Source organism: Oryctolagus cuniculus, chromosome 1 (genome assembly GCF_051225735.1).
Source record: "Oryctolagus cuniculus isolate XC-2025 breed Fujian yellow rabbit chromosome 1, ASM5122573v1, whole genome shotgun sequence".
NCBI classification, from domain to species: domain Eukaryota; kingdom Metazoa; phylum Chordata; class Mammalia; order Lagomorpha; family Leporidae; genus Oryctolagus; species Oryctolagus cuniculus.
Genome location: NC_142867.1, coordinates 122,127,404 through 122,154,808, shown reverse-complemented (window position 1 = coordinate 122,154,808; position 27,405 = coordinate 122,127,404). Strand labels below are relative to the sequence as shown.

The window sequence follows — 27,405 nt, the reverse complement described above, 5'->3', positions numbered from 1 at the left end:
TTTGTCTGCCAGAAGTAGGGGATGGAGCGATGAGCTGACGTCGCCGTTGTGTTGCCTTTCCTGCTACTATAATGAAATACCTGAGGCTGGACATTTTGCAGAGAAAAGAGGTGTACTTAGCTCGCACGTGGTGCAGGCTCTGGTGAGGGCCTGCCTGGCTGCGTCGCACCATAGAAGACGACAAGACAGGAGCACGTGTGTGCCAGGGAGAGAATCCCTTGGTGAGAAGGGAAGCCAGATTGTGAGGAGGACGCAGGCTTGCCTTTCATCACCAACTCAGGGATCCCACTACAAAATCACCTCTGTTCATTCTCAGGGCAGCACTGTTCGCTGCTGCCACACTGGGACCAGGCTCCCGACACGCGAGCCCTTGGGGACGCACTCAGTCCATCCCCAAACCACAGCAGAAGCTAACCGGAAACGATTTTCCCCTTTAAGGCCCTGTGCCGTCCGCAGGCATCTGCTTTTCCTGTTTATCCTCTTCCTTTGATGTGAAAAGAGTTCCAGTGTGCAGTACCTAGGACTTGGGGTCCCAGTCCCGGCATTTAACATTTTTACGATGCTTTTGAACAAATAGAAACTCCCAATGAAGGAACAAATACTCTGGCCAGGACTCACCCTGTCCCGCGGTCATATACACAGACCCCAGGGGTCAAGTACACACAGAAGGGCCCAGAGCAGGGCGCCTGCAGCCTGCGACTGTTTGACATTTCAGATCTGGAAATGGCAGTGGCAGAACAAAACCGCAGGAACCGTTCCATCCGCCGCTCCATCTGCTGTGAGCTGGCACCGGCGACGAGAACCGGATCCCTGCTCCTTGATGGCGGCTGAGTCTCTGGGGTGGGGAGGCTGGGTTGACTCCAGCGCCTTGCTCTCCAGGACATGCCGATGTGCTGGCTGCTCCCTGCCTGTGGCTGGGATTTGTGGGGGTAGAAGGCTCCCCCATCTGTCCATCCTGTTCCTCAGCTTGGCATAATTAACCCCCCATCTCCCCCGAAAGATTAATAAGGGAGAGTGAGAGGGGTTATAAGGTGGACACAGCAGTAATGAAATGTCACAGCTAACTTCACAGCTGCTGCAGGGCACCTGTTCCTTAGACACCTGACGCACGGGGGCTGGGGACATCACCTGTGGAGGTAGAACCCCTGGCCGTGCCCAGTGTCCTGTGACTACCATGAGGGCTGAGGAAGAGAAGATGAAAATTTTAAAGCCAGGGCCTTGGATTCCTTGGGCCAGTGCAACCAGGCGGGTGGTTGGGAATGCTGGGTCTTATCCAGAGCGCTGCAGTGTGTAGATGAAGAATTTGGGGGCCACACTGCGTGTTCCCCATCTGACCTGACCGCCCTTGCACAGGTCGGGGAGCCCCACACTGCATCAGCTTTCTCTGCTGTGAAGTGATGGAAACAAATGGGATAGCAGTTGTGTCGGCCGCACAGGTTAATAAGGGGGTGCATGGTTAAATCATCTCTTGTGAGTTTTCTCTCTGTCAGGGCCTTAAAGCAGTTGCTCACCCCCTTATATCCTAGATCTGAGGTCTCGACTCTGGCGAGGCCTCAGTGACAAAGCTTTGGGGTAGTTGGTTTTTCTTCCTGTGTCTCTCAGAGACGCTGTGTAAATTTTTTTCAGGAAACCTGTTACATCACAAGGCTCTCGCAGCTGTGTTTCTTGAGATCTGCTCTCCTAACTCCTTGGGCCCCTTGGGATGGCTTCTCCTGTAATGTCATGTTTGCTTTGTGAGCCAAGGCATGGAGTCATAGCTGGTGACTCCAGTCAACCCCCAAGAAATGTGCAGGTGCACCTGATTTGTAGACTAGTTTTCAACAGAAGATAGAGAAGTTGAGGCTTTACCAGTGTAGCCCTCTGGGCTGTGTCTTAGGATGTTAAATGATTTTATAGGCATTTGCTCAATCATTGTGTTCTGGAAAACATGGAAAATATTTCCCCCAGGATGGTTTTACAGAGCTGAAGATGCATTCTTGGAAGGATGAGGTAGGGATAATTCATTTTCCGTGGTTAGCTTGAGGTGTGCCAAGGAGGAGCGCTAGGGACCGCTGTTAGGAAGTTGTTACCGTGGGAAGTCGTGGCCTGTGGGATGATTAGTGCAGCTCAGGAGCTGTCTCTTTGCCAAGCATCAGTGCAGTCACCCCAGTATTTAGAGGCTAAAGGCCTGGTTGCTAGGTCCAGTGTCACCATTGGCTAACTGTGCCTTAGAGCAAAATGACTTAGCTTTTTTCTTCTGCACCCACTAGGATGGAAATGGTAGGGCCTCTGTGCCTGGCTTACAGTAGAGGCCTTGGGGAGTGGATTTTAGAAGCCAGTAAAATGATAAATCTAAACATGACTTGTAGAAGTACAAGATGCAAGATACAGTGAGAAATCTCCATGAGAGGGCACAAAGGATATTTCTTTTTTCCACTGAAAGAGAACCTAAAGCTTGCTTCCCGTTGAATCTCCGTTTGCTTTGGAGCAGATATTTGAAATTCAGGTGCAGGATGAGAGCTGTAGAATGTCCTGTGCTCCCATATGGTTAGAGCATCCTGAGTGTCACTCATCTACATGGGCGGGTCTTGCTCATCACAGCCTGTCTGGATTGTTTCTGAGAGGTGTCAGAAGGTACAGTGTAGACACCAGCAGCACGGGCTCTGCAGCTATGCCCATAAATTGGATAGGAAACCACTGGTAGGGTTATCTTTTCAGCATAGAAATTTTCTTCCAGGGAAACTATGTGGCATACATCCTTTAGCAGAGAACAAATGGACTGTCAGAGTATGCCAGGCCTCCCAGAGCTAAGATCTTGGCAGCGTTAATGGTAAACAAAAGGAAGCATGTGTGTGTATGTTGAGAAGATATTGAACTTGTGAAGGGTATCTGAGACGTTCCTGGGAGGCAGGTTAACTCCTCGGGTATCCACAGTGCTTTCCTTTCCTGGTTTGGATGCTGGCCTGGGAGGTTGGGGCAGTGGAGTATTGCGACTGAAAGGACATGTAGTGTCTGCTTCCCTGTGACAGGAGGAGCACTTGGGAGCCCTGACTTCTCCTTGGAGCTGGTAAAGACATCCTTAGCACCTTCCTCATTCCTTCAGGCAAACATAATGACTGTGTTGTTGAAGGTGTAAAGGGATTATGCTGCCTTAGAATAATCCAGGGGACAACTTAGAACCATCTGGAGTTCGCTTAGCAATAAAGTTCTCTTAGCCCTTAAGTCAGTTAAAATAAGGCAAATGATAGATTATCTTACATTTTTTGGGAGGCGGGGGATGGGTAAGAGGTTTTTCTCTTTTTCTGTCTGAGTTCGTCCTACTCCCTCCACCAGCACCCCCCACCCCCCAATAGGTTCCCTTCCTCTTCTGGCTGGAGGGACAGCGGGAGGGGTGGGCAGGCTGCCGCGAGGTTGGATTTGCCACCCCGAGCGCTGGGTATGTGGTGTGACGATCCCTGTGGCTTGTGATTTCAGGCAGTGGACCAATCCAGCTGTGGCAGTTTCTTCTGGAATTACTCACTGATAAATCCTGTCAGTCCTTTATCAGCTGGACAGGAGATGGCTGGGAGTTCAAGCTTTCGGACCCAGATGAGGTAAGAAAGAAGTGACTTGAGAGCCCCTGTGTTGAGAAGGCTGAGAGGAAGCCCAGAGAAGGGGCGGTGTGGGCGTAGATGACATAGTCTAGGATTGGCATCCCAGCAATCCCACTTGCTACTTGTGTGAACTTGAGCAAGTTACACAGCCTGTCTGAGCCTCACTTTCATTACCTGAACAATAGGGAAAGCACCAGCGTTGCCCACTTGTTTTCCTGGACTGTCCGATAGGATGCCCCTGCAGTGCCGGGAGCATACAGAGTAGGCCCTTTGTCAGTAGAGTCGCCTTTTCCGAGTTGGTCCTCTTCCTATTGCCGTGTGAAAGGGCCCGGATGTCTCGAGAGCCCTTGGAAGATGAGTATGCTTTGTTCACGCATCCATTCTTCCCTTACACAAGTGCTTGCTGACGCTTGATCTGTGCCAGGCCCAATTCTGAGTAGAAACAACAATGAGCAAGAGACAAGATCTCTCTTCTGGCAGACATGAGAAAATATTTATGCCCTGGTACAGAGAAAGCACTTCCTGTTGATGAAAGGCAGGTGTGATTGCAGCTCAGCTGTTCCCCTCCACACCCTCCCGCTACGGCTCACGCTTTTAAAGCAAGAACGTGCTCCTAACCATGTGGGTTACGAGGAGGGTCTTTAAGGCAGCTTTTCTTCCTTTTTTTTTTTTTTTTTCCCTCCAAAACCAAATACTTTAACCTCATTATATGGAAGTTCAGGGTCACCGTGTTTTCATCAGCTTGGCTTCCATCCCTGCCCAGTCCTGCAAGGATGGAGTTCCGAAGCCATGGCTCAGAGAAGTGCCCCCGTCTGTACGTGAATCTGCAGACATCATGAGTCTCCGCGAATGGCTTTAGGCAACGAAGCGATGTATGCTTGATTGATCCTGTAGCTTTCCCTCTTATTTTTGACACTGTAGGTGGCCAGGAGATGGGGAAAGAGGAAAAACAAGCCGAAGATGAACTATGAGAAACTGAGCCGTGGCCTACGCTACTATTACGACAAAAACATCATCCACAAGACAGCGGGTAAACGCTATGTCTACCGCTTCGTCTGTGACCTGCAGAGCCTGCTGGGTTATACCCCCGAGGAGCTCCACGCCATGCTGGATGTCAAGCCAGATGCCGATGAGTGATGGACATGGAAGGGGCAGGGCCAACCCTGCTGAGACCTTGCAAAGAACAGCCACGTTGGGTGGACTCTCAATTTTCCATTGTTATTCTATTTTTTATTTTCCAGAACTCAATTTTTTTACATTCAGGGGTGGGAGCTAAGGGAGCTGCAGCTGTAAGCCATTGTGTGTGGTTGGAAACGGAAAGCCAGGACCTGTGGGGTGGGTGGGGCAGGGCGAGAAGTTCTCGGGCAGATTCTCAGGAGAAGAAGGGTCTTCTCAGAGAAGGATCTGGCTGAAGGGAGGAAGAGACTAACGTGTTCAATAAGTTTCTTCAGTCATCCATGACAAAACCGTGTCCTGAGTTAGGAACCCATTAGCAAGAGAAAATTGTCACATCAAGAGTCGTAAGACTGGTGAGAGGCAGTTCGTTCTCTTGTGTTGAAATCCGGGGGGACAAAAAAAGGGGGGGTGGGCTAAAATATTTGTCGGGGGGATGCGCTAAAAATTGACAACTACTTACCTTTTTCACTCTTCTTTCAAAACAAAGATGGACTTCCGTGGGGAGGGGCCAAAACGGTTTTTTTGTGTTAAAATTTATTTTATTAAATTTTGTGCCAGTATTTTTTTTTTCTTAAAAATCGTCTTAAGCTCTAAGGTGGTCTCAGTATTGCGGTATCATGCCAGTTTGTTTTTTATTTGCAGGCTGAGGATTCTGTCACAGTGAAAGAAACCTGTTTATATAGACCCCATTGGAAAAGCAAGGCTCTGTGACTAAGATCAGGGATTCCAAATTCATGTGACTTGTATATGAAGGAAATGTTAATGCTGATTTGGGCACAGGGGAACTGTGCTTGTGAATTTCATTACCATTTAAAAAAATATTCTCTCACCCCTTTACTTACTTGTCATTAGTGGATTCTTGGGGTTTGGGCTTAATGTTGGGCTAGGAAACATTGAGCCTTGGAACTGAATGTATTCTTGTAAGCTCTGGCTTGGGGCCTTGGTCAACTTAGGAGCACTGCTAAAGTCATGGAGAGGAAGCTGAGGAGGAAGAGTGACTTGGGTCTTGATTTGTTCTACACCTGTAACATAGATTACTTGGGATAAAGGCTGCATGCAGGTCTGAAGAAGGAAGTCCTGGATCCCTAGCATCCCTCACTAACAACCTGCAGCCTCTCCTGTCCCAGTGTCCATCCCACCGTTGCTGCCCCCTCCCCCGACTCTGTTATTCAGTAGGCCGAAACGGGCAGCTTTCTGTTGAGTGAGTGTGAGAATAACTTCAGAGTCTACACGAGGTGAAGTGTGCTGGCTTTCAGAAGCATTAGGCAAGAGAGCATTTCAGTACAATGTTAACTTGGCTGTCTTTGGGAAGAGAGGTACAAGGCTTTCCTTGGAAGAGGCTAAGCCAGTCGGGAAGGATGTTGGGAGACTGTGTGTGCAAAGTCAAGGGTATAAGTGGTGTCAGGGCCTCCCGAGGCGTGGGTCTCATGTCCTGGGCCAGGGCAAACGAAGATTAATTGTGGAAGAGAGGAATGACTTGAAGGCAAAGGAAACAAAGGGAGGAGCTTGAGTGAAAAAAAAAAAAAGGTGATTCATGAGATTCGAATGCATTTTTAATTTCCTTAAAGTTTAAATGCAACCATAATCAACCGAAGCGCCCATCTTTCTGCTGATTGTGAGACAGGATCTTAAAAAGGGATTTAGGAGCAAAAATGGACATCTAACTTGTGGAGAAAAAAATGCCGAATACAATCAGAATCCCTCCTGCTCTAAAGATGCCCAGCTCAGTGGAGGGGATGGCCTTACGTTTCCTTGAGAAAAGGGAAGAAACGCTGAAGAGAGCGTCTCAGAGCTGGCCCTTTTGGGATTTAGCTGAGCGACAAGTCGTGGTGATTGCCTTCAAGCACAGAGGCAGGAAAGCTGTTCCTCCCAGATCCTCTTGCAGACCCTGAGCTGTTACCAGGAACATCGCCCTGTGATTCCGAGTGTCCCCACACCCACACATGGGAGCAAAGGCAGAACTCTCCCAGCTGTGTAATTTTTATCTGTCAGATGCAGGTGCCTTAATGAAGCTCTCAGAATACTTAAGGAGCTGCTCAGGGAGTGTTAGGTGGAACTGTTTGGACTATATTCTTTTCTCTTAGATTATATGATCTTTTTGTTGGGCACTGGCAAAGGGAGTGTGTGTGTGTGTGTGTGTGTGTGTGTGTGTGTGTGTTTGCAGACATGCAAAACTGCAGCTGAAATAATATCTGGGCTTTCTAGGGAAGTCTTTCCATATTTCAGTACCGAGTGAGAGCAGAGCAGGGCTGGGTATCCGTCATTGCTCGCTCTTGGAAGCAGGCATAAACTCACTTTCTCGAATCAGCAACCTTTCCGACTCAGTCTAGCTGCAGACTCCCCTTCTGTGCGTCTGTCCAACTCCTGCAGTTGCTGTTGCAGAAAAGATAGAAGAAAGTGCCTCCTCGTGCTCCTCCGCCCGCTCGCGTGCTAGGATCCATCTCTCCCTCTCATGGTCCACCGTTTTCAGGATTTGTAGATAGTTAAAGACAGCTTTTGTCCATCTGGCCGCATGCTTTTTCTCCTTTTGTCCAAGGCCAGAGACCATCCCAGGAAGAGTGGTGGGTTGCTTATACACTGGAAATGTAGCAGAATTGTTGCATTTATGCTTTTTAAAAACACATGTTAACTTCCGAGGAAGGATGGGCGAATCTGGTCTAGCTGGGTGAAACCCGTATTTTCCCAGAGATGCCTTAACCTGTGTGGGTTTTGGTTTTGAGGGTTCAGGGCCCACTGTAGGGAGGGACTTCCCTACACGGAGCCCTGATTTTGTGGCTGTGGGGACTGGAGGTGGCATTCAAAGATCAGATGTGCTTTTCCTCACTTTGGAGATGAGCACTCTGGGTTTTAGAGCATTAACCTGCCTAACGTCATGGTGAAAAATATACCTTCTCTCTCCTAGACATGCTGTGCATGCTGCTGTCTCTGGTGGGGTCTATATAAATCTGTTGAACTCTTACCTACATTCCAAAGAAGTTTCAAGGAACCATAAATATATGTATACATATACATATATAAATTTATATATTAAAATGAAATTATCTCTATCAGGAATACTGCCTCAGTTATTGAATTTTTTTTAAGAATACCTTTTTTTTAAGCTGAGAAGTACAGGGGTGAAAAAGATGTTATATTGTGTTTGACTATTTTCCAACTTGTATTTTCGTATAATTTATATTTTTTAAAAGCTGAAAATTTAAAAGCAAGATGAAAAAAAGGAAAAGCAGGTGCTTTTTAAAAAATCAGAACTGAGGTAGCTTAGAGATGTAGCGATATAAGTGTCTATGTGGTTTTTTTTTTTAAATGCAAAAAAATTTCTTATGGGGGAGTTTTTTGTTTGTTTATTTTCGTAGCTGATGCTGGCACATCATTTTGCTGGAGAGTTTTTTATATACTGTAGCCTGATTTCATATTGTATTTTAAACTGTGTGAAATTAAAACAAAGAAATTCATTCATAATGATGCGGCTTTGACCTGATTCTTTCCTGTCTGGATCATGTGTTGGTGTAAGACAAATTCACCATCCAGAGACAAGCTCAAGAGGAGAGGCAGTGCAGTCTTTCTGATCTCATCAGCCCAGGACCATTTTAGGGAAAGACTTCCCAATAGAGCCAGAACTATAGTGGGAATGTAGGGAAGTCATTGAGTATCCGACTTACTAAGTAGGTTGTGTCTTCCTTTCTGGAGGGTCCTGGGCCTTGTCACACCTCATTTGTTCGGACTAAGAGCCACTTGAGGAAAATTTGAGTGACTCAACAGATACACATTTGATCTCCGCTAGGAACAGCTCCTGGTGTTGACCCCAGGGAGCTGCGGATCCTGAGTGGAGACTGTTGATCCACCTTTCTTTCTGACACCAACTGCTCCGTGACAGTTCGGGCCCTGGGAGTGATGACATGTTATCAGAACCCCCCGCAAATCGTGTCATAAAGGAGATCGTGTTTGTAAGTGCTTTGGAGGGGAGGGCTCAGGGATGTGTCCCGCATGGGGCTTTTTCCTTGTTGAGACTGCAGAAGGTGGATGTTTTTAATGAACACCAGCGTTTGCGACATGAAGCCCGACTCACAGCTGGAAGGAGGCTTTTTGCTGAGTGGATCACAAAGAGAGCTCTGTTTTTGGAAAATTTGCTTCTTCGGGCAGGAGCTTGAGGCTTGCTGAGTACACGTTCAGCGCGGACTGTGTGGTCTGGTGGTCGGAGAGCTGGACTGGCCACGAGGAAGGCCCCTGGCCCTTGAATCCCGGTGTAGCCTCTGCCTCTCTCTGGGAGGCATTGGGAGAACGGCTTGAGGGCCTGATATTTTTCGAGTTTTCAGCTGCAAACCTGGGAAAAACCACAACTCCTGAGCCAGCCTAAGGCCATATGGGAGCTCTCCTTCCCCTAAATAAGCAGTACAGGGAGAATAGGTTTCTGCCTGTGTCAAGGATTTGGTCAGAGGGCTTTCCTTCTGGGCCAAGTTGCTGTTACCCTCAAAGTATCTGATTTAATACTGGCTGGGGTAAAAGACACAAGATAAACTTTAATGGAATTGGTCAGGCATCTCTGTCCCAAAGCAAGAGCTAGGGTTTTATGTGAACAAGTGTCAGGCAGCTGGCCTTGGGGATCTCTCTGAATGATGTTGCTGGGGCCACCAAGATCCATGCTGGGGGCTGGGGATAGAGTAGGGTAGAATTCGAAGGGCACACAGGGTATGCAGGAAAAAGGAATCATGAAGGAAAGTCGTGGTCAACATCTAGATTGAACAGCCTTTCAGGAAGTGGTGGGAGAAAAACGGCTAGTCTGATTTTCCACTGCTACAACTTGAGAGCGAGCTATGGCCCCAGGCCCCACAACCACCTTCATAAGACAGCAACAGAACTTTCCAGTATAATGAAATGCAACCATTTTAACCTAAAAAGGAGAAAGACTGTGACTTGTGCTTTGGGGTAAAAGAGGGCAGACAATGTAAACCAGAGGTTACGCACACACCGATTCTGTGCCGTAGAGACATCCTGTTTGGCCCACGTGGTGTTGGACCCACCCGGGCAGCCCATGTGAATGGGGTGATGGGAGGGTCTCAGAATTCTGGCAACCTTTTTAGCATCCCCCATGGGCAGTAAGGGTGAGCCTCCCTTTGTAGATGGACACGACTCCTACGTTTGTTCCTGAGGGGTTGGCCCCACGCACTTACTTCCTTGCCTGGTCCCCGTAGATTTGGAGTTGATGACCACAGTGTACGTGCCTATCCATGTTCGGTGTCTCTTTGGCATGGAGCTCATTTTATTCCGGAACGTACACTGGAAGCGAGTACAAGAGGGCATCAGGTTCATCAGCAGCCATCTGATTGCTAAGGCCTGGTTCTTTCCATGACGCCACAGTGCCACCCTAGAACTTGAAAGGTTCCCTTTGAGGATGCTGGCTGATGGCTCACCATCTGTGGGTGCGGTGGCCCTGGTTACTAAGAGGTACGTCTCACACCGCAAACACGGGGCAAGGACAAAGTCTCCTTTCAGTCCACTCCTCTGTTGCTCTCTGCTGTTTCCCAGTGGCTGCTCGGGAGGTGTTTGTAACACAGTTCTGGCTGAACAGAAGCCAGATCCGATGTGGGGGTTCTTGACCCCCGTGGTAGCTGGCTGAAGGACCAGGCCCTTGCTCTTTGATGGGCGTCTTGCCTCAGCAGCTGCTGGGGTACCCCTCTCTGTGGGGTGCATCCATGCGGTGAGAATCCTCACCTAAGAATAATCAGTAGCAGAAAAGAAATAGCTTTCTGGCACCTCTTACAGTGAGGCAGAGGTTTAAGGAATCCGACAAAAGCCAAGTGTTGATCAAATGCTGAAATTTTAAAAGGTCTGAAGCTGAATTAAAAACCACGCACTGGCTGGCGCCGCGGCTCACTAGGCTAATCCTCTGCCTTGCGGTGCCGGCACACCGGGTTCTAGTCCTGGTCGGGGCGCCGGATTCTGTCCCGGTCGCCCCTCTTCCAGGCCAGCTCTCTGCTGTGGCCAGGGAGTGCAGTGGAGGATGGCCCAAGTGCTTGGGCCCTGCACCCCATGGGAGACCAGGAAAAGCACCTGGCTCCTGCCATCGGATCAGCGCGGTGCGCTGGCCGCGGTGCGCCGGCCGCGGCGGCCATTGGAGGGTGAACCAACGGCAAAGGAAGACCTTTCTCTCTGTCTCTCTCTCTCACTGTCCACTCTGCCTGTCAAAAAACAAAAAAAGCAAAAAAAAAAAAAAAAAAAAAAACCAACAACAACAAAAAAAACACGCACTGAAAAATTAAGAGTCCTCAGTTAAGGGATCAAGTGGCTGTAGCTGTCTTGCTCCTTGGTGAGTGGTGTTTCCTGTTACTGATGTGCGGGTCCTTTTCCCTGTCTCTGTTTTCCTGGCAAATGCTTTCTATCCTGGGAAAGCCTGTTTCATTGGATTGCCTGGTGTATCTCCACGTGCTGACGTCCACAGCAGTGATAGGGATGAGCCCCTGTCCAGAGCGACACTAGGGAATGACAATGGCCAGGTCGCCATGACGTGCTCCACGAACCCCAGGCCTGTTGGAATCCACAGTCCTGTCTCTAATCTCTCATGCCTGCCACTCAGGCTCTGGAGTTCTCTCAGCCACAGCGTTTGCACAGGGCTTTGATGTCAGCTCTGACCACTCCATGTGATAGGATGTAGAGGAACAAGGAAGTTTTCAACAGCCACTTGTGGGAATTACTGAGGGTCAAGAGATAGCCCCTATCTCTGTCGTGTCCACTCTGTGCTGTCAGCCTGAGCCACTGGCCCTGGGCAGGAGTGAATGCTGTGAACCTGGTTACAGGCAGTTTGGCAATTTTTGCTGTGACCCTTCTTTGGATGCCCAAGTCCCAGGAGTGCCCGGAAGTAGTAAGTGCGCAGAGATAGTTGGAGAAATGGCAACAGTCATCCCATGCTGGATGATGACCATGAGCTTTGGTCTGGGTTTGCCTTGATCATGCAAGAATGGTCCAAACTTCAGGAGAGATGGGACTGAGAGCTTCCAAAAATTTTTTTTTCAGGGTGAGTGTTGTGGCACAGTGAGTAAGCTGCCTCTTGCAATGTCTGCATCCCGTATTGGGGTGTTCGTTTTGAGTCCCAGCTGCTCCACACTTCCGACCCAGCTGCCTGCTAATGCGTCCAGGAGGCAGCAAGTGATGACTCCACTGCCTGGACCCCTGCCGCTCACATAGGAGACCCGCATGGAGCTCCTGGCTCCTGGCTTAGACCTGGCCTATCCCTGGCTGTTGCAGGCATTTGAGGATTGAGCCATTGGATGAGAGACTCTGTCTGTGTCCCCCCAAATCCCACCCTGTCCTTCTGCCTTTCAAATAAATAAATATATCTTTTTTTTTTTTTAAAAAGGGAATTGTTCCTACAGATCTCTGATGAAGGCAAGTTCACAAATTCTAAGAATTAGGAAGCCATTCTGTGCTAATAATCTCAAATAGACCAGAGTTGCTCATTTGTTCTGGTTTCATAGGGAAAAGAACATTGACAACTGTAGTGCTACCAATGCACCTTTATTTTTAAATTACTTTTAATTAAATTTTTATTTTTAATTAATTTTGAACAAACTCAATATAGTTTGTAGATACAACTGGAAGAATGTAATGATATTCACTTCCTCCATTCCTCCCTCCATGTTTCTTTCTTTCTTTGTTTCTTTCTTCCCTTTTTGTTTTTGAGATGGCACATTTCAAATTACGTATTTCAAAAATTACATTACATTACAGTAAAAACATTTAATGCTTCACCACAGAAGAAGTTTAGCAAATAAAAAGCAAAAAGACCCTAGTTTAGTAGGTATGTAGGCAACAGCTATCAACAATAATTAAATGGAAAAACGACCATTTCGTGCATAGGCAGAAAATTTTCAAGTAATCACAGATCATTAAAACTACAGTCATATAACATTCTTAACCATTGGTTTGACAAAGGCCTAAAACAAAGTTTGACAAAGCTATGTGTGCAGCAATACTGGTACACAGAGGCATTTCTTTCATTTTTTTCCTTTTTGTTTCTTGATTACCCCCACCCTTTATTTTAAATTTCAGCTCTCACACATAAGGAAGAAAATGTGCTGTTTGTCTTTCTGTGTCTGGCTTATGTCTCTCAACATGATGTCCTCCACTTACATGCATTTTGATGCCAATGCGCCTTTAATTTGAGATGCTTCTACATCCTGAAGAAAGGTAAGGGTGATGATAAAGACAATGACCAGTGTCATCAGGGTGACAGGAGTAGTGCATGTCTAACATGTTTCTGATTTCTCTGCATCGTTTTCACGCTGATGACCCAGAGCTGTGCATCTCAGCTGTTCTAGGAGCACATGTGTGCAACATCCCTAAAATACCATATCATAGCCCTGAGCAACAATTCCAATTGCCTCCTGTTACTACAAGGAACAACCAAACAATCTGTAGCCCAGCCGACAAAGCCTGTATTAAAACTGTGATGTCCACTCGTCCTGGTGTACCTGTAAGGGTCCTGGTGTCCACTCCTCCTGGTGTACCTGTGAGAGTCCCGGTGTCCACTCCTCCTGGTGTATCTGTGAGAGTCCCGGTGTCCACTTGTCCTGGTGTGAGAGTTCCGTTGTCCACTCACACTGTTGTACCTGTGAGTCCCGGTGTCCACTCATCCTGGTGTAACTGTGAGAGTCCCGGTGTCCACCATCCTGGTGTACCTGTGAGAGTCCCAGTGTCCACTCTTCCTGGTGTACCTGTGAGAGTCCCTGTGTCCACTCGTCCTGGTGTACCTGTGAGTGTCCTGGTGTCCACTCATGCTGGTGTGACAGTTCTGTTGTCCACTCATAGTGTTGTACCTGTGAGAGTCCTGGTGTCCACTCATCCTGGTGTGACTGTGAGAGTCTCGGTGTCCACTCGTCCTGGTGTTCCTGTGAGAGTCCCGGTGCACAAGTCCTGGTGTACCTGTGAGAACCCTGGTGTCCACTCATCCTGGTATGAGAGTCCCGGTGTCCATTCATCCTGGTGTACCTGTGAGAACCCCGGTGTGCACTCATCCTGGTGTACCTGTGAGAGTCCCAGTGTCCACTCTTATTGGTGTGAGAGTCCCAGTGTCCACTCATCATGTTGTACATGTGAGAGTCCCGGTGTCCACTCGTCCTGGTGTACCTGTGATAGTCCCAGTGTCCACTCATCCTGGTTACCTGTGAGAGTCCCATTGTCCACGCGTCCTGGTGTACCTGTGAGAGTCCTGGTGTCCACTTGTCCTGGTGTACCTGTGAGAGTCCCAGTGTCCACTTGCCCTGGTGTACCTGTGAGAGTCCGGTTTCCACTCGTCCTGGTGTACCTGTGAGAACCCTGGTGTGCACTCATCCTGGTGTGAAAGTCCCGGGGTCCACTCATCCTGGTGTACCTGTGTGAGTACTGGTGTCCACTCGTCCGGGTGTACCTGTGAGAATCCTGGTGTCCACTCGTCCTGGTATATCTGTGAGAGTCCCGGTGTCCACTCGTCCTGGTGTACCTGTGAGAGTCCCAGTGTCCACTCTTCCTGGTGTACCTGTGAGAGTCCCGGTGTCCACTCGTCCTGGTGTATCTGTGAGAGTCCTGGTGTCCACTCATCCTGGTGTGACTGTGAGAGTCTCGGTGTCCACTCGTCCTGGTGTTCCTGTGAGAGTCCCGGTGCACAAGTCCTGGTGTACCTGTGAGAACCCTGGTGTCCACTCATCCTGGTATGAGAGTCCCGGTGTCCATTCATCCTGGTGTACCTGTGAGAACCCCGGTGTGCACTCATCCTGGTGTACCTGTGAGAGTCCCAGTGTCCACTCTTATTGGTGTGAGAGTCCCAGTGTCCACTCATCATGTTGTACATGTGAGAGTCCCGGTGTCCACTCGTCCTGGTGTACCTGTGATAGTCCCAGTGTCCACTCATCCTGGTTACCTGTGAGAGTCCCATTGTCCACGCGTCCTGGTGTACCTGTGAGAGTCCTGGTGTCCACTTGTCCTGGTGTACCTGTGAGAGTCCCGGTGTCCACTTGCCCTGGTGTACCTGTGAGAGTCCGGTTTCCACTCGTCCTGGTGTACCTGTGAGAACCCTGGTGTGCACTCATCCTGGTGTGAAAGTCCCGGGGTCCACTCATCCTGGTGTACCTGTGTGAGTACTGGTGTCCACTCGTCCGGGTGTACCTGTGAGAATCCTGGTGTCCACTCGTCCTGGTATATCTGTGAGAGTCCCGGTGTCCACTCGTCCTGGTGTACCTGTGAGAGTCCCAGTGTCCACTCTTCCTGGTGTACCTGTGAGAGTCCCGGTGTCCACTCGTCCTGGTGTATCTGTGAGAGTCCTTGTGTCCACTCTTCCTGGTGTACCTGTGAGAGTCCCGGTGTCCACTCATCCTGGTGTACCTTGAGAGTTCCGGTGTCCACTTGCCCTGGTGTACCTGTGAGAACCCTGGTGTGCACTCATCCTGGTGTGAGAGTCCCGGTGTCCACTCGTCCTGGTGTACCTGTGAGAGTCCCGGTTTCCACTTGTCCTGGTGTACCTGTGAGTGTCCCGGTGTCCACTTGTCCTGGTGTGAGAGTCCCGGTGTCCACTCATCCGGGTGTACCTGTGAGTGTCCCAGTGTCCACTCGTCCTGGTGTACCTGTGAGAACCCTGGTGTCCACTCATCCTGGTATGAGAGTCCCGGTGTCCATTCATCCTGGTGTACCTGTGAGAACCCCGGTGTGCACTCATCCTGGTGTACCTGTGAGAGTCCCAGTGTCCACTCTTATTGGTGTGAGAGTCCCAGTGTCCACTCATCATGTTGTACATGTGAGAGTCCCGGTGTCCACTCGTCCTGGTGTACCTGTGATAGTCCCAGTGTCCACTCATCCTGGTTACCTGTGAGAGTCCCATTGTCCACGCGTCCTGGTGTACCTGTGAGAGTCCTGGTGTCCACTTGTCCTGGTGTACCTGTGAGAGTCCCGGTGTCCACTTGCCCTGGTGTACCTGTGAGAGTCCGGTTTCCACTCGTCCTGGTGTACCTGTGAGAACCCTGGTGTGCACTCATCCTGGTGTGAAAGTCCCGGGGTCCACTCATCCTGGTGTACCTGTGTGAGTACTGGTGTCCACTCGTCCGGGTGTACCTGTGAGAATCCCGGTGTCCACTCGTCCTGGTATATCTGTGAGAGTCCCGGTGTCCACTCGTCCTGGTGTACCTGTGAGAGTCCCAGTGTCCACTCTTCCTGGTGTACCTGTGAGAGTCCCGGTGTCCACTCGTCCTGGTGTATCTGTGAGAGTCCTTGTGTCCACTCTTCCTGGTGTACCTGTGAGAGTCCCGGTGTCCACTCATCCTGGTGTACCTTGAGAGTTCCGGTGTCCACTTGCCCTGGTGTACCTGTGAGAACCCTGGTGTGCACTCATCCTGGTGTGAGAGTCCCGGTGTCCACTCGTCCTGGTGTACCTGTGAGAGTCCCGGTTTCCACTTGTCCTGGTGTACCTGTGAGTGTCCCGGTGTCCACTTGTCCTGGTGTGAGAGTCCCGGTGTCCACTCATCCGGGTTACCTGTGAGTGTCCCAGTGTCCACTCGTCCTGGTGTACCTGTGAGAGTCCCGGTGTCCACTTGCCCTGGTGTACCTGTGAGAACCACGGTGTGCACTCATCCTGGTGTGAGAGTCCTGGTGTCCACTCGTCCTGGTATATCTGTGAGAGTCCCGGTGTCCACTTGCCCTGGTGTACCTGTGAGAGTCCGGTTTCCACTAGTCCTGGTGTACCTGTGAGAGTCCTGGTGTCCACTCGTCCTGGTGTGAGAGTCCTGGTGTCCACTTGCCCTGGTGTACCTGTGGGAGTCCCGGTGTTCACTCGTCCTGGTGTACCTTGAGAGTCCTGGTGTCCACTTGTGCTGGTATACCTGCGAGTGTCTGGTGTCCACTCGTCCTGGTGTATCTGTGAGAGTCCTGGTGTCCACTCGTCCTGGTGTGAGAGTCCTGGTGTCCACTTGCCCTGGTGTACCTGTGGGAGTCCCGGTGTTCACTCGTCCTGGTGTACCTTGAGAGTCCTGGTGTCCACTTGTGCTGGTATACCTGCGAGTGTCTGGTGTCCACTTGTCCTGGTGTGATAGACTGGTGTCCACTCATCCTGGTGTACCTGTGAGAGTCCTGGTGTCCACTCTTCCTGGTGTACCTGTGAGAGTCCTGGTGTCCACTCGTCCTGGTGTATCTGTGAGAGTCCCAGTGTCCACTTGTCCTGGTGTACCTATGAGAGTCCCGGTGTTCACTCGTCCTGGTGTACCTGTGGGAGTCCGGTGTCCACTCATCCTGGTTACCTGTGTGAGTCCCAGTGTCCACTCGTCTTGGTGTGAGAGGCCCGGTGTCCACTCGTCCTGGTGTACCTGTGAGAGTACTGGTGTCTACTCTTCCTGGTGTGAGAGGCCTGGTGTCCACTCGTCCTGGTGTACCTGTGAGAGTCCTGGTGTCCACTCGTCCTGGTGTATCTGTGAGAGTCCTGGTGTCCACTCTTCCTGGTGTACCTGTGAGAGTCCCGGTGTCCACTCGTCCTGGTGTATCTGTGAGAGTCCCAGTGTCCACTCGTCCTGGTGTATCTGTGAGAGTCCCGGTGTCCACTTGCCCTAGTGTACCTGTGAGAACCCTGGTGTGTACTCATCCTGGTGTGAGAGTCCCGGTTTCCACTCGTCCTGGTGTACCTGTGAGAGTCCCAGTGTCCACTTGTCCTGGTGTACCTGTGAGAGTCCTGGTGTCCACTTGCCCTGGTGTACCTGTGAGAGTCCCAGTGTCCACTCATCATGTTGTACATGTGAGAGTCCCGGTGTCCACTCGTCCTGGTGTACCTGTGAGAGTCCTGGTGTCCACTCGTCCTGGTGTATCTGTGAGAGTCCCAGTGTCCACTCATCATGTTGTACATGTGAGAGTCCCGGTGTCCACTCGTCCTGGTGTACCTGTGATAGTCCCAGTGTCCACTCATCCTGGTTACCTGTGAGAGTCCCATTGTCCACGCGTCCTGGTGTACCTGTGAGAGTCCTGGTGTCCACTTGTCCTGGTGTACCTGTGAGAGTCCCGGTGTCCACTTGCCCTGGTGTACCTGTGAGAGTCCGGTTTCCACTCGTCCTGGTGTACCTGTGAGAACCCTGGTGTGCACTCATCCTGGTGTGAAAGTCCCGGGGTCCACTCATCCTGGTGTACCTGTGTGAGTACTGGTGTCCACTCGTCCTGGTGTACCTGTGAGAATCCTGGTGTCCACTCGTCCTGGTATATCTGTGAGAGTCCCGGTGTCCACTCGTCCTGGTGTACCTGTGAGTGTGGGGAGCAACTGGGAGCAACTCGGACTAGACTAAGTTACTGGAATTAAGACTTATTCTATGCATCTGCTCTCCCACAATATGGCGCTGAGAAGGGAGAAACAGCTTCTACACAGCTGCCTCCAGTTCAACCAATAAACTGTAGGACCTGCTCCTAATTGGAGGAGAGCAGTGTACTCGGCGTGTGGGTAGCAGAGTTGGGATTGGTGGAAGAGGACTATAAAGGAGGAGAGAGACAACATGCACCAGGAACATCTAAGGGGAACATCTGAGGGAACACCTGTGCAGCCCCCGAGAGAGCCGGCCGGCGGTGTGCCGCTCCCCTGCGGAAGTGGGGAATGTGGCAGGGGGAACCGCCCTTCCACGGAGGTGGAAGGGACGGTAGCCAACCCGGGAAGAACCAGCAGCAAACCAGGGGAGGGCCGAGCAGATGAAAGAACAGCGCAGGGTCCTGTGTTGTTCCTCCATGAAGAGGGGGAATGACATGTGAGAGTCCTGGTGTCCACTCTTCCTGGTGTACCTGTGAGAGTCCTGGTGTCCACTCGTCCTGGTGTATCTGTGAGAGTCCTTGTGTCCACTCTTCCTGGTGTACCTGTTAGAGTCCCGGTGTCCACTCATCCTGGTGTGCCTGTGAGAGTCCCGGTGTCCACTTGCCCTGGTGTACCTGTAAGAACCCCGGTGTGCACTCATCCTGGTGTGAGAGTCCCGGTGTCCACTCGTCCTGGTGTACCTGTGAGAGTCCCGGTGTCCACTTGTCCTGGTGTACCTGTGAGTGTCCTGGTGTCCACTTGTCCTGGTGTGAGAGTCCTGGTGTCCACTCATCCGGGTGTACCTGTGAGTGTCCCAGTGTCCACTCGTCCTGGTGTACCTGTGAGAGTCCCAGTGTCCACTTGCCCTGGTGTACCTGTGAGAACCGCGGTGTGCACTCATCCTGGTGTGAGAGTCCCGGTGTCCACTCTTCCTGGTGTACCTGTGAGTGTCCCAGTGTCCACTCGTCCTGGTGTACCTGTGAGAGTCCCGGTGTCCACTTGTCCTGGTGTACCTGTGAATGTCCCGGTGTCCACTTGCCCTGGTGTACCTGTGAGAGTCCGGTTTCCACTCGTCCTGGTGTACCTGTGAGAACCCCGGTGTGCACTCATCCTGGTGTGAGAGTCCCGGTGTCCACTTGCCCTGGTGTACCTGTGAGAGTCCCGGTGTCCACTTGTCCTGGTGTACCTGTGAGTGTCCCTGTGTCCACTTGTCCTGGTGTGAGAGTCCCGGTGTCCACTCATCCGGGTGTACCTGTGAGTGTCCTGGTGTCCACTTGTCCTGGTGTACCTGTGAGAGTCCCGGTGTCCACTTGCCCTGGTGTACCTGTGAGAACCCCGGTGTGCACTCATCCTGGTGTGAGAGTCCTGGTGTCCACTCATCCTGGTGTGCCTGTGAGAGTCCCGGTGTCCACTTGCCCTGGTGTACCTGTGAGAGTCCTGGTGTCCACTTGCCCTGTTGTACCTGTGAGAGTCCGGTTTCCACTCGTCCTGGTGTACCTGTGAGTGTCCCATTGTCCACTCATCCTCGTTTGATAGCCCGGTGTCCACTCGTCCTGGTGTACCTGTGGGAGTCCCAGCGTCCACTCATCCTGGTGTACCTGTGAGAGTCCCGGGGTCCAGTCATCCTGGTGTACCTGTGAGTGTCCCGGTGTCCACTTGTCCTGGTGTGAGAGTCCCAGTGTCCACCATCCTGGTGTACCTGTGGGAGTCCTGGTGTCCACTTGTCCTGGTGTGAGAGTCTCAGTGTCCACTCATCTCGTGTACCTGGTGTATCTGGTGTACTCATCTGGCATACTTACTCACAGTAAATCCTTTCACTGCTGTGATACTCTCCATGATCCTATTAGACTCAACAATGGCCCAGATAATAATGAGTAGAAGAGAAAGCACCAGAATTCGAAACTTATATATATTAAAGATTTATTTATATTTTTGAAAGGCAGAATTACGAAGAGGCAAAGGGAGAGACAGAGAGAGGTCTTCAGTTTGCTGGTTCACTCCCCAGATGGTCGCAATGGCCAGGTCTCCCACATGGGTGCTGGGCCCAAGGACTTGGGCCATCTTCTACTGCTTTCCCAGGCCATGACAGAGACTCAGATGGAAGTGGAAAGCTGGGACTCGAACCGGTGCCCATGTGGGATGCAAGCATTGTAGGCGACAGCTTTATCTGCTATGCCATGGTGCCAGCCCCAGAACTTCTACATCTTAGAGTCAGTGATAGAACTGGTACTAGGTAGCCGGCGCCGTGGCTCAATAGGCTAATCCTCCACCTTGCGGCGCCGGCACACCGGGTTCTAGTCCCGGTTGGGGCGCCGGATTCTGTCCCGGTTGCCCCTCTTCCAGGCCAGCTCTCTGCTATGGCCAGGGAGTGCAGTGGAGGATGGCCCAGGTGCTTGGGCCCTGCACCCCATGGGAGACCAGGAAAAGCACCTGGCTCCTGGCTCCTGCCAGGATCAGCGCGGTGCGCCGGCTGCAGCGGCGGCCATTGGAGGGTGAACCAACGGCAAAGGAAGACCTTTCTCTCTGTCTCTCTCTCTCACTGTCCACTCTGCCTGTCAAAAAAAAAAAAAAAAAAAAAAAAAAAAGAACTGGTACTAGGCAGTAGAGCTAACTCTCCCCAACTCCTGTCAGCCTTATCCCTGTTCCTGCGCTGTCCTGTGTCTCATCCAATTTCTAGGTGATACATCCAGGTTTTAGGCTGAACCTACTTGACTCAGTTATCAATTGTAATATTGTTTCCATCGGTTTTCATGGTCATAGGATTTGCTGAATTTGAGGTTTGGGTTGGAAATGAGAGACTAAGAAGAGTAAATGCTGGAGTGGTGGGAGGTCTAATGGCCTCTGGTTTGCAGAAACTAAAAATGCAGTCTTTGAGACCCCAGTTCATGGCTCCATAGGATGCTATAGCTAGAAGATGCCTTACTCTATGATGCCAACAAACACATTCATTCAGATAACAAACACTCATTTTGCCCTGGCTATGTGGTTGACACTGGGCTCAGTACCAGGGAAGCCGTAAGGAAGAAGGCAAACAACTTTTTGCTTTGTTCTACTTTTAGCAAGCTAAGGGTCATAGATGAGTAAAGGGAGCATCACCATCTGGGAAAACAATACTGTGATTTGACACCTAAGGACACCTAACCTGAAGGAATTTAGGGCTTGAAAGTGAGCAGTATTTAGCTAGGTGGAGAGAAAAGAGGGCCAGGTCGAGAGGAGTTGGGAAAGCATATGGACTAGGCAAGAAGTTTGAGATGTGTGGAACCAGAGCGATAGATACAAAGGAGTAAGGGTGGGAGATGAGGAGAAAGAATGGACAGGAGATGAACTGGGAATGTGAAGATTAACTTGGCATCTTGAGGCCATATGTGTGGCCCAGTGTGTGCTTCAAAAAGCCATTCTGGGCCGGCGCCGCGGCTCACTAGGCTAATCCTCCGCCTAGCGGTGCCGGCACACCGGGTTCTAGTCCTGGTCGGGGCGCCAGATTCTGTCCCGGTTGCCCCTCTTCCAGGCCAGCTCTCTGCTGTGGCCAGGGAGTGCAGTGGAGGATGGCCCAAGTGCTTGGGCCCTGCACCCCATGGGAGACCAGGATAAGTACCTGGCTCCTGCCATCGGCTCAGCGTGGTGCGCCGGCTGCAGCGGCCATTGGAGGGTGAACCAACGGCAAAGGAAGACCTTTCTCTCTGTCTCTCTCACACTATCCACTCTGCCTGTAAAAAAAAAAAAAATAAAAAAATAAAAAGAAAAAAAAAAGAAATAAAAAAAAAAGCCATTCTGCCTGTAGAGTAGAAAACGGATAGCAAGGGACAAGGATGGAAGCAGGGATGTGTCGGCTAACTCTTGGGTTTTCTCAGAAGAGATTCTTACAAAAGAAGCAGCAGTGCAGTGGGCACACAGAAATTGTGTTTAGGACAAAGGTTGTGTGTTGCTGTGCATGGGTGCAGGAAACTGTCCGAGGACCCCAACCACAGGTGCTATAAGCAAAGATGACCATGGCAGCCCTGTCCTTGGTCACAGAATATGTAAGTTTTAAAATTTACTTTAAAAAACTTTAAACATTTATTTTGATGAACAGTAATCATACATATGAATGGGGTATAGTGTGTCACATTTCACTGTATTGATCAAATCAGGGTGATTACCGTTTCCTTATTATTATTATTTTTTTTGACAGGCAGAGTGGACAGTGAGAGAGAGAGACAGACAGAAAGGTCTTCCTTTGCCGTTGGTTCACCCTCCAATGGCCGCTGAGGCCGGCGCACCGCGCTTATCGGAAGCCAGGAGCCATGTGCTTTTCCTGGTCTCCCATGGGGTGCAGGGCCCAAGCACTTGGGCCATCCTCCACTGCCTTCCCGGGCCACAGCAGAGAGCTGGCCTGGAAGAGGGGCAACCGGGACAGAATCCGGCGCCCCGACCGGGACTAGAACCCGGTGTGCCGGCACCGCTAGGTGGAGGATTAGCCTAGTGAGCCGCGGCACTGGCCGTTTCCTTATTTTTATCATTAGGATGGGAGCCTTGGAGCTCCTCTCTTACACTTGCTCAGAAAATATGTAACAGGTTCTTGTGAATTATAGTCACCCCACTGTCTGTGTAACACTTGAAGCCTGTTCCCTTTATCTCACTCTGATTTGCACCCCATTATTCAATCTCCTCCTGTCCATCTGTGAACAGCAAATTGGCTTTTGACAAAGGGGCCAAGAACACACATTGGAGAAGGGAGTTAATAAATGGCATTGGAAATAATGGGATACACACATGTATAAAAGTGAAATTAGAACCACACTTCTCATCACATACAAAAATCAACTCAAAATGAATCAAAGACCAAAATTGAAGACCCCAAACCATGCAACTGCTAGAAGAAAACACAGGAGAAACACTCCAAGATATTAGTGTAGGCCTTGAGTTTTTGGATAAGACCCCAAAAGCACAGAAAACCAAACCAAACTAGACAAATGGGATTATATCAAGCCAAGGAGCTTATGCACAGCAAAAGAAAAACAATCAACAGGGTGAAGAGACATTGGACAGAATGGGTGAGGATATCTGTAAGCTACAGATGTGGTGAAGAATTAATATCCAGAATACATACAGAGACAAACAAACAAACAAACAAACACCCTCAAAAAACAAGAGAGTGGATTTGTGATCTGGAAAGAAGCTCACATTTAAAGTCCAGCCCCATTATTGTCTAGATAAAGGGTTTAAGGGTAAGAACAGGCCGGTGCTGCAGCTCAATGGGCTAATCCTCTGCCTGTGGCGCTGGCACACCGGGTTCTAGTCCCGGTCAGGGCACTGGATTCTGTCCTGGTTGCCCCTCTTCCAGGCCAGCTCTTTGCTGTGGCCCGGGAGGGCAGTGGAGGATGGCCCAAGTGCTTGGGCCCTGCACCTGCATGGGAGACCAGGAGAAGCACCTGGCTCCTGGCTTCCGATCAGCGCGGTGTGCCGGCCTCAGCTTGCTGGCTGCAGCGGCCATTGGAGGGTGAACCAACGGTAAAGGAAGACCTTTCTTTCTGTCTCTCTCTCTCTTTCTCCCTGTCCACTCTGCCTGTCAAAAAAAAAAAAAAAAAAAAAAAAAAAAGGTAAGAACAGGCAAAATTAGGACTCAGGTCTGAGGATTCCAGGGCCAATTCTAGGTATCTAATAAGAGTTGGGGGCTCATCCCTTCCAACAGAAGCGAGAAATCATCTCTCTGTTTTCTCCACACCCACCCTTCATTCCTTCTTCCCTCTCTCTCTCCCTCCTCCGTTCTTTCCTCCCTTTCCTTCCTTTGGGGAAAAGAGCTATTCGGCTCTGTCACAAGTGGGTGCGACAGGACTGTGTGCATGACTGACACAGGCTGTCTTCTCTCGTCAGAGCACTAATCTGTCTCTGGAGCCCTGTACCTCTCTCCGTCCCAGGCTGTAATTGGAAGGGAAAGAGAAGCTGTTCATCCCTCCGCTCCAGCTGCTGTTCCTCAGAGCTTCCCCGGAGAGAAGTCTGAGTCCCATTTGCCACATGAACCCCGAGCTTCCCCGTCACTCCCAGAATCCAATTTGGGCCACAGGAAGGAGGAGGTGTCTGTGTGGCCAGTGCAATGACCACTTCTACCCCCAACTCTGCATTTCTTGCCATCTCTTTATCTTAGTTTTTTTTTTTTAAGTCTTTGTCATATTCTAGTCCTTGGTTCTTTTTCTCTCATTTTCCTCCATTGCATTTACTTTCAATCTTGAGTTTCCTCTGTGTGTGTATGACATCTTGTCTATGTAGAGAGGAAATTTGATAAGTCAAAGAGAAGAGGCAGTCCATTTTAAAGACTTCAGATTATCAAACTAGACTTGAGGTTTTAAATGGGCCATTTTTGAACTGTGTGATCTTGGACATATTTCATGTGTGCCTTGATTTCTTCATTTGTGACGAGGAGATGTGAATACCAGTCTCACAGGATAGGTATGGTGGTTGCCATTAGTATACGTTGATGCTTAATAGAAGTGCTAGGCAAGTGGGAACCATTTGTAAATCTAATACCATAGCTCAATACAAGCTTTTCATCCCTTCTTTGTGAACCATTTTTCCTTGAACCCTTCAGACAATGAAAACTTTCAGCCCCGAGGGTAAGGACGCTGGAGGCCTGTCTGAAGAGAGGATCTTTTGCTCTCTGCCCTCCCAGCCTTGCACGGGCTCTGGGTGCCAAGGCCTGCTCTCCTGCTGCGGCCCCGCCTGCTATGGCAGCTGCAGGTGGGCAGAGCGCTGGCTCCAGGCTGGGAAGGGTGAGTGCTATTCCACTAGCTCCAGGACTCAGCATTTTCCACTTCTCCTTGCTCTGTTTGCTTTCCTCTCTGGGCTCCCCCCGCTGAGCAGGGACTTCTGAATGACATCCAACAGCAACGTTGGGCCTGCCCAAAGTCCTCTCCCACTATGGAGCTCCAGGCCCTCCTCTGGTCTCCTCTGGTTGGCAGGCGGTAGGCCATGGGGCCAGGCTGGCCCGTGCAGAAAGCTCTCACACAAAGTGCCATTGTATGAGACTGGTCTGCGGGAGACAAATGAAAGGGATTTCAAAATCAATGGCAAGTTATTTTTACCCATGGAAGGGCAGAAATGCCTTTATTTTCCATATTGGAAAACAAACCTTAAGGGATCATTGTGCTGAAAGAGAGTGTTTTCATTTACTCTGGTATTCAAGTATTTAAGAGGGAGGCTTTGGGAATAGCTGCACTCAGAAAGGAAGAAATTGAGAAAGCCAGGCTGCTGTAGCCAGCACGCCCTAGAATCCACTGGGGATGACCCAGAACCTAGGCTAGTGTGGTCTCACCCCCAGGCACAGGTCTTGCCTGGGGCTCTGAGAACACCCCCCACCCCCCACCCCACTGTGGGCAACTCCTGTTCCATCTGCCCACCACCAGTTTTTCAGACACCAGTTTTTCTCATCTAGCCCTCAGTTCCTGTGTCTTAGCAGGGGCCAACTGAGCAATATCATGACAATCATCCTGCAAGGGTGTCCAAAAAGAGGGGTGCTCAGATTGATGGAGTGTGACATGGGATGCGGGAGGAAGCAGTGTGATACTTGTATTTAATCTAGAAGTGGACGAGACTTTTTTTATGAATATATTTATAAAAATACTAAATATACGTATTGGCCCTGGAGCCCTCAGTCAGGCTTCCTTGGGTTGTTTGCATGTAGCCAAAGCACTGTGAGGAAAGTGGAATTATGCAATGTGCGTGGGTGGAGGGTCTACAATGGTGTCTTTATTTCTCTTTTAGTGTATTATGGTATTTTAAGGTTTGCATATGAACAATGAGTGAATTTACAAACCAAATTATCCAATTTTAACCACATAACCCTCACAAAATGGACAAGTGACTTAAAATGTTTCCTGTAATGAAGCTGTGAGCTATAGACAGTAGGAACAATTCAAACTCACGAAGACAAGAAAAAAGCTGGATTATTTCTGTTCCAGAAACAAATTATTGTATTGCAGTAAAACAATAATGATTTTAACTAGATTTGATAAAATTTGGTAAAAAATATTTTCCAAGTTAACAAGACTATATTAAATTTAGATAAACAATCACTAGTCCTCTGGGGTATATTATCAGTACATGCCAACAGGTATTACCTATCACAGGTAGTTTGTAAATAAATAGATATGCATGTATTGTAGTGGCTCTTTTTTTTTAAAGACTTTATTTATTTATTTATTTATTTGAAAGTCAGAGTTAAAGAAAGAGAGGGAGATACAGAGAGAAAGAGATCTTCCATTTGCTGGTCCATCCCCTGATGGCTGAAGCCAGGAGCCTGGAACTCCATCTGGGTTTCCCATGAGGGTGCTGGGGCCTAAGGGACTTGGGTCATCTTGCACTTTTTCCCGGGTACATTAGCAGGGAGCTGACCTGGAAGTGGAGCAGCTGGGACTCAAATCTAGACACATATGGGATGCCGGTGTCCCAGGGGGTGGCTTAACCTACCATGCCACAATGCTGGTCCCAGAGTGGTTCTTAAAGGCGTTTAGTGACGGGAGTATGGGGTCAGAAGTTCTGAGATGACTGCTCTAAAGGAATATTTGCTTGTGGTAGGGGAAGCTCAACATTTGCAATAAGGAAATATTTATGTTCTGACTCTAGCAACCAAGTAGAGTTTACAGATTGAATTTACTATGTGGCTTTGGAAACACACGGACTTCGCTGAGCCTCTGTTTGCTCCACCTCACAATAATGACACTTGCCTCACAGATCTGTTTACAGGATCAATGGCGTATTTATTTCTAAGTGCCTAGGATAGTACCTGCCACACAGTTAGTGCTCAAGAAGTTTTGGCCTTTCCTGGTCTCACTCTGCTTCTGCTGGGGCTCTGGGGCAGATCCACAGGCTTGAGTGGAGCCTGCTTTCTACAGATTCCAACTACTGACCCTTGGGGAGCCACCGCTCATGGCCAGAAATGTAAGCTTGTGTTTTCCAACGTAGCGCGGCTGGGCTGGCCCTGAGAGGAGAGGAGGATTGAATGCATATGTGTTTGAGAGCTGTTTTAGGGAGGCCTTCCTGGGGCTCCCCAAGCAATGCGCAGTAAATGGTTGTATGATGGTTCGCATCCAGCTGTCAGCAGATCACTTTTTTCCCCTTTTCATTCATTCTTTTTTCTCTTCAGAAGGTATCACACAACAGTGCCACAATTGGAGGTAATTAGCCTCTCTGATACAACTCAGCCAAAGGTCTCAGAAATAAATGAGCCACGGGAACCCAGAGGCCCCCACTGAGTCTGGACCTGGCCCTGGGCACATAGCATTTGGCATAGCCAAGCTAAGCAATGAAAAAGGGTAAAGTCTCTCTCTCTCTCTCTCTCTCTCTCTCTCTCTCTGTGTGTGTGTGTGTGTGTAGGAGATGGGAGGCAGAATTCAGTTCTTCCATTTCTCTCCC

General features: G+C 49.8%; 1 protein-coding gene across 4 annotated transcripts in view; it reads left to right on the top strand.

Moving 5' to 3' along the window:
- The window catches only part of ETS1 (ETS proto-oncogene 1, transcription factor), a 135,239-nt gene extending 127,032 nt beyond the window's left edge, over positions 1-8,207 (top strand). For 3 of the 4 annotated variants that reach the window (XM_051842815.3, XM_051842861.2, XM_070071146.2), the window contains 2 exons: positions 3,454-3,572; positions 4,494-8,207. In XM_051842815.3, the coding sequence (XP_051698775.2) occupies positions 3,454-3,572; positions 4,494-4,709 (335 nt within the window). In that variant the 3' untranslated portion in view covers positions 4,710-8,207. 4 annotated transcript variants of the gene reach the window in all.
- Positions 8,208-27,405: the final 19,198 nt, after the last annotated feature.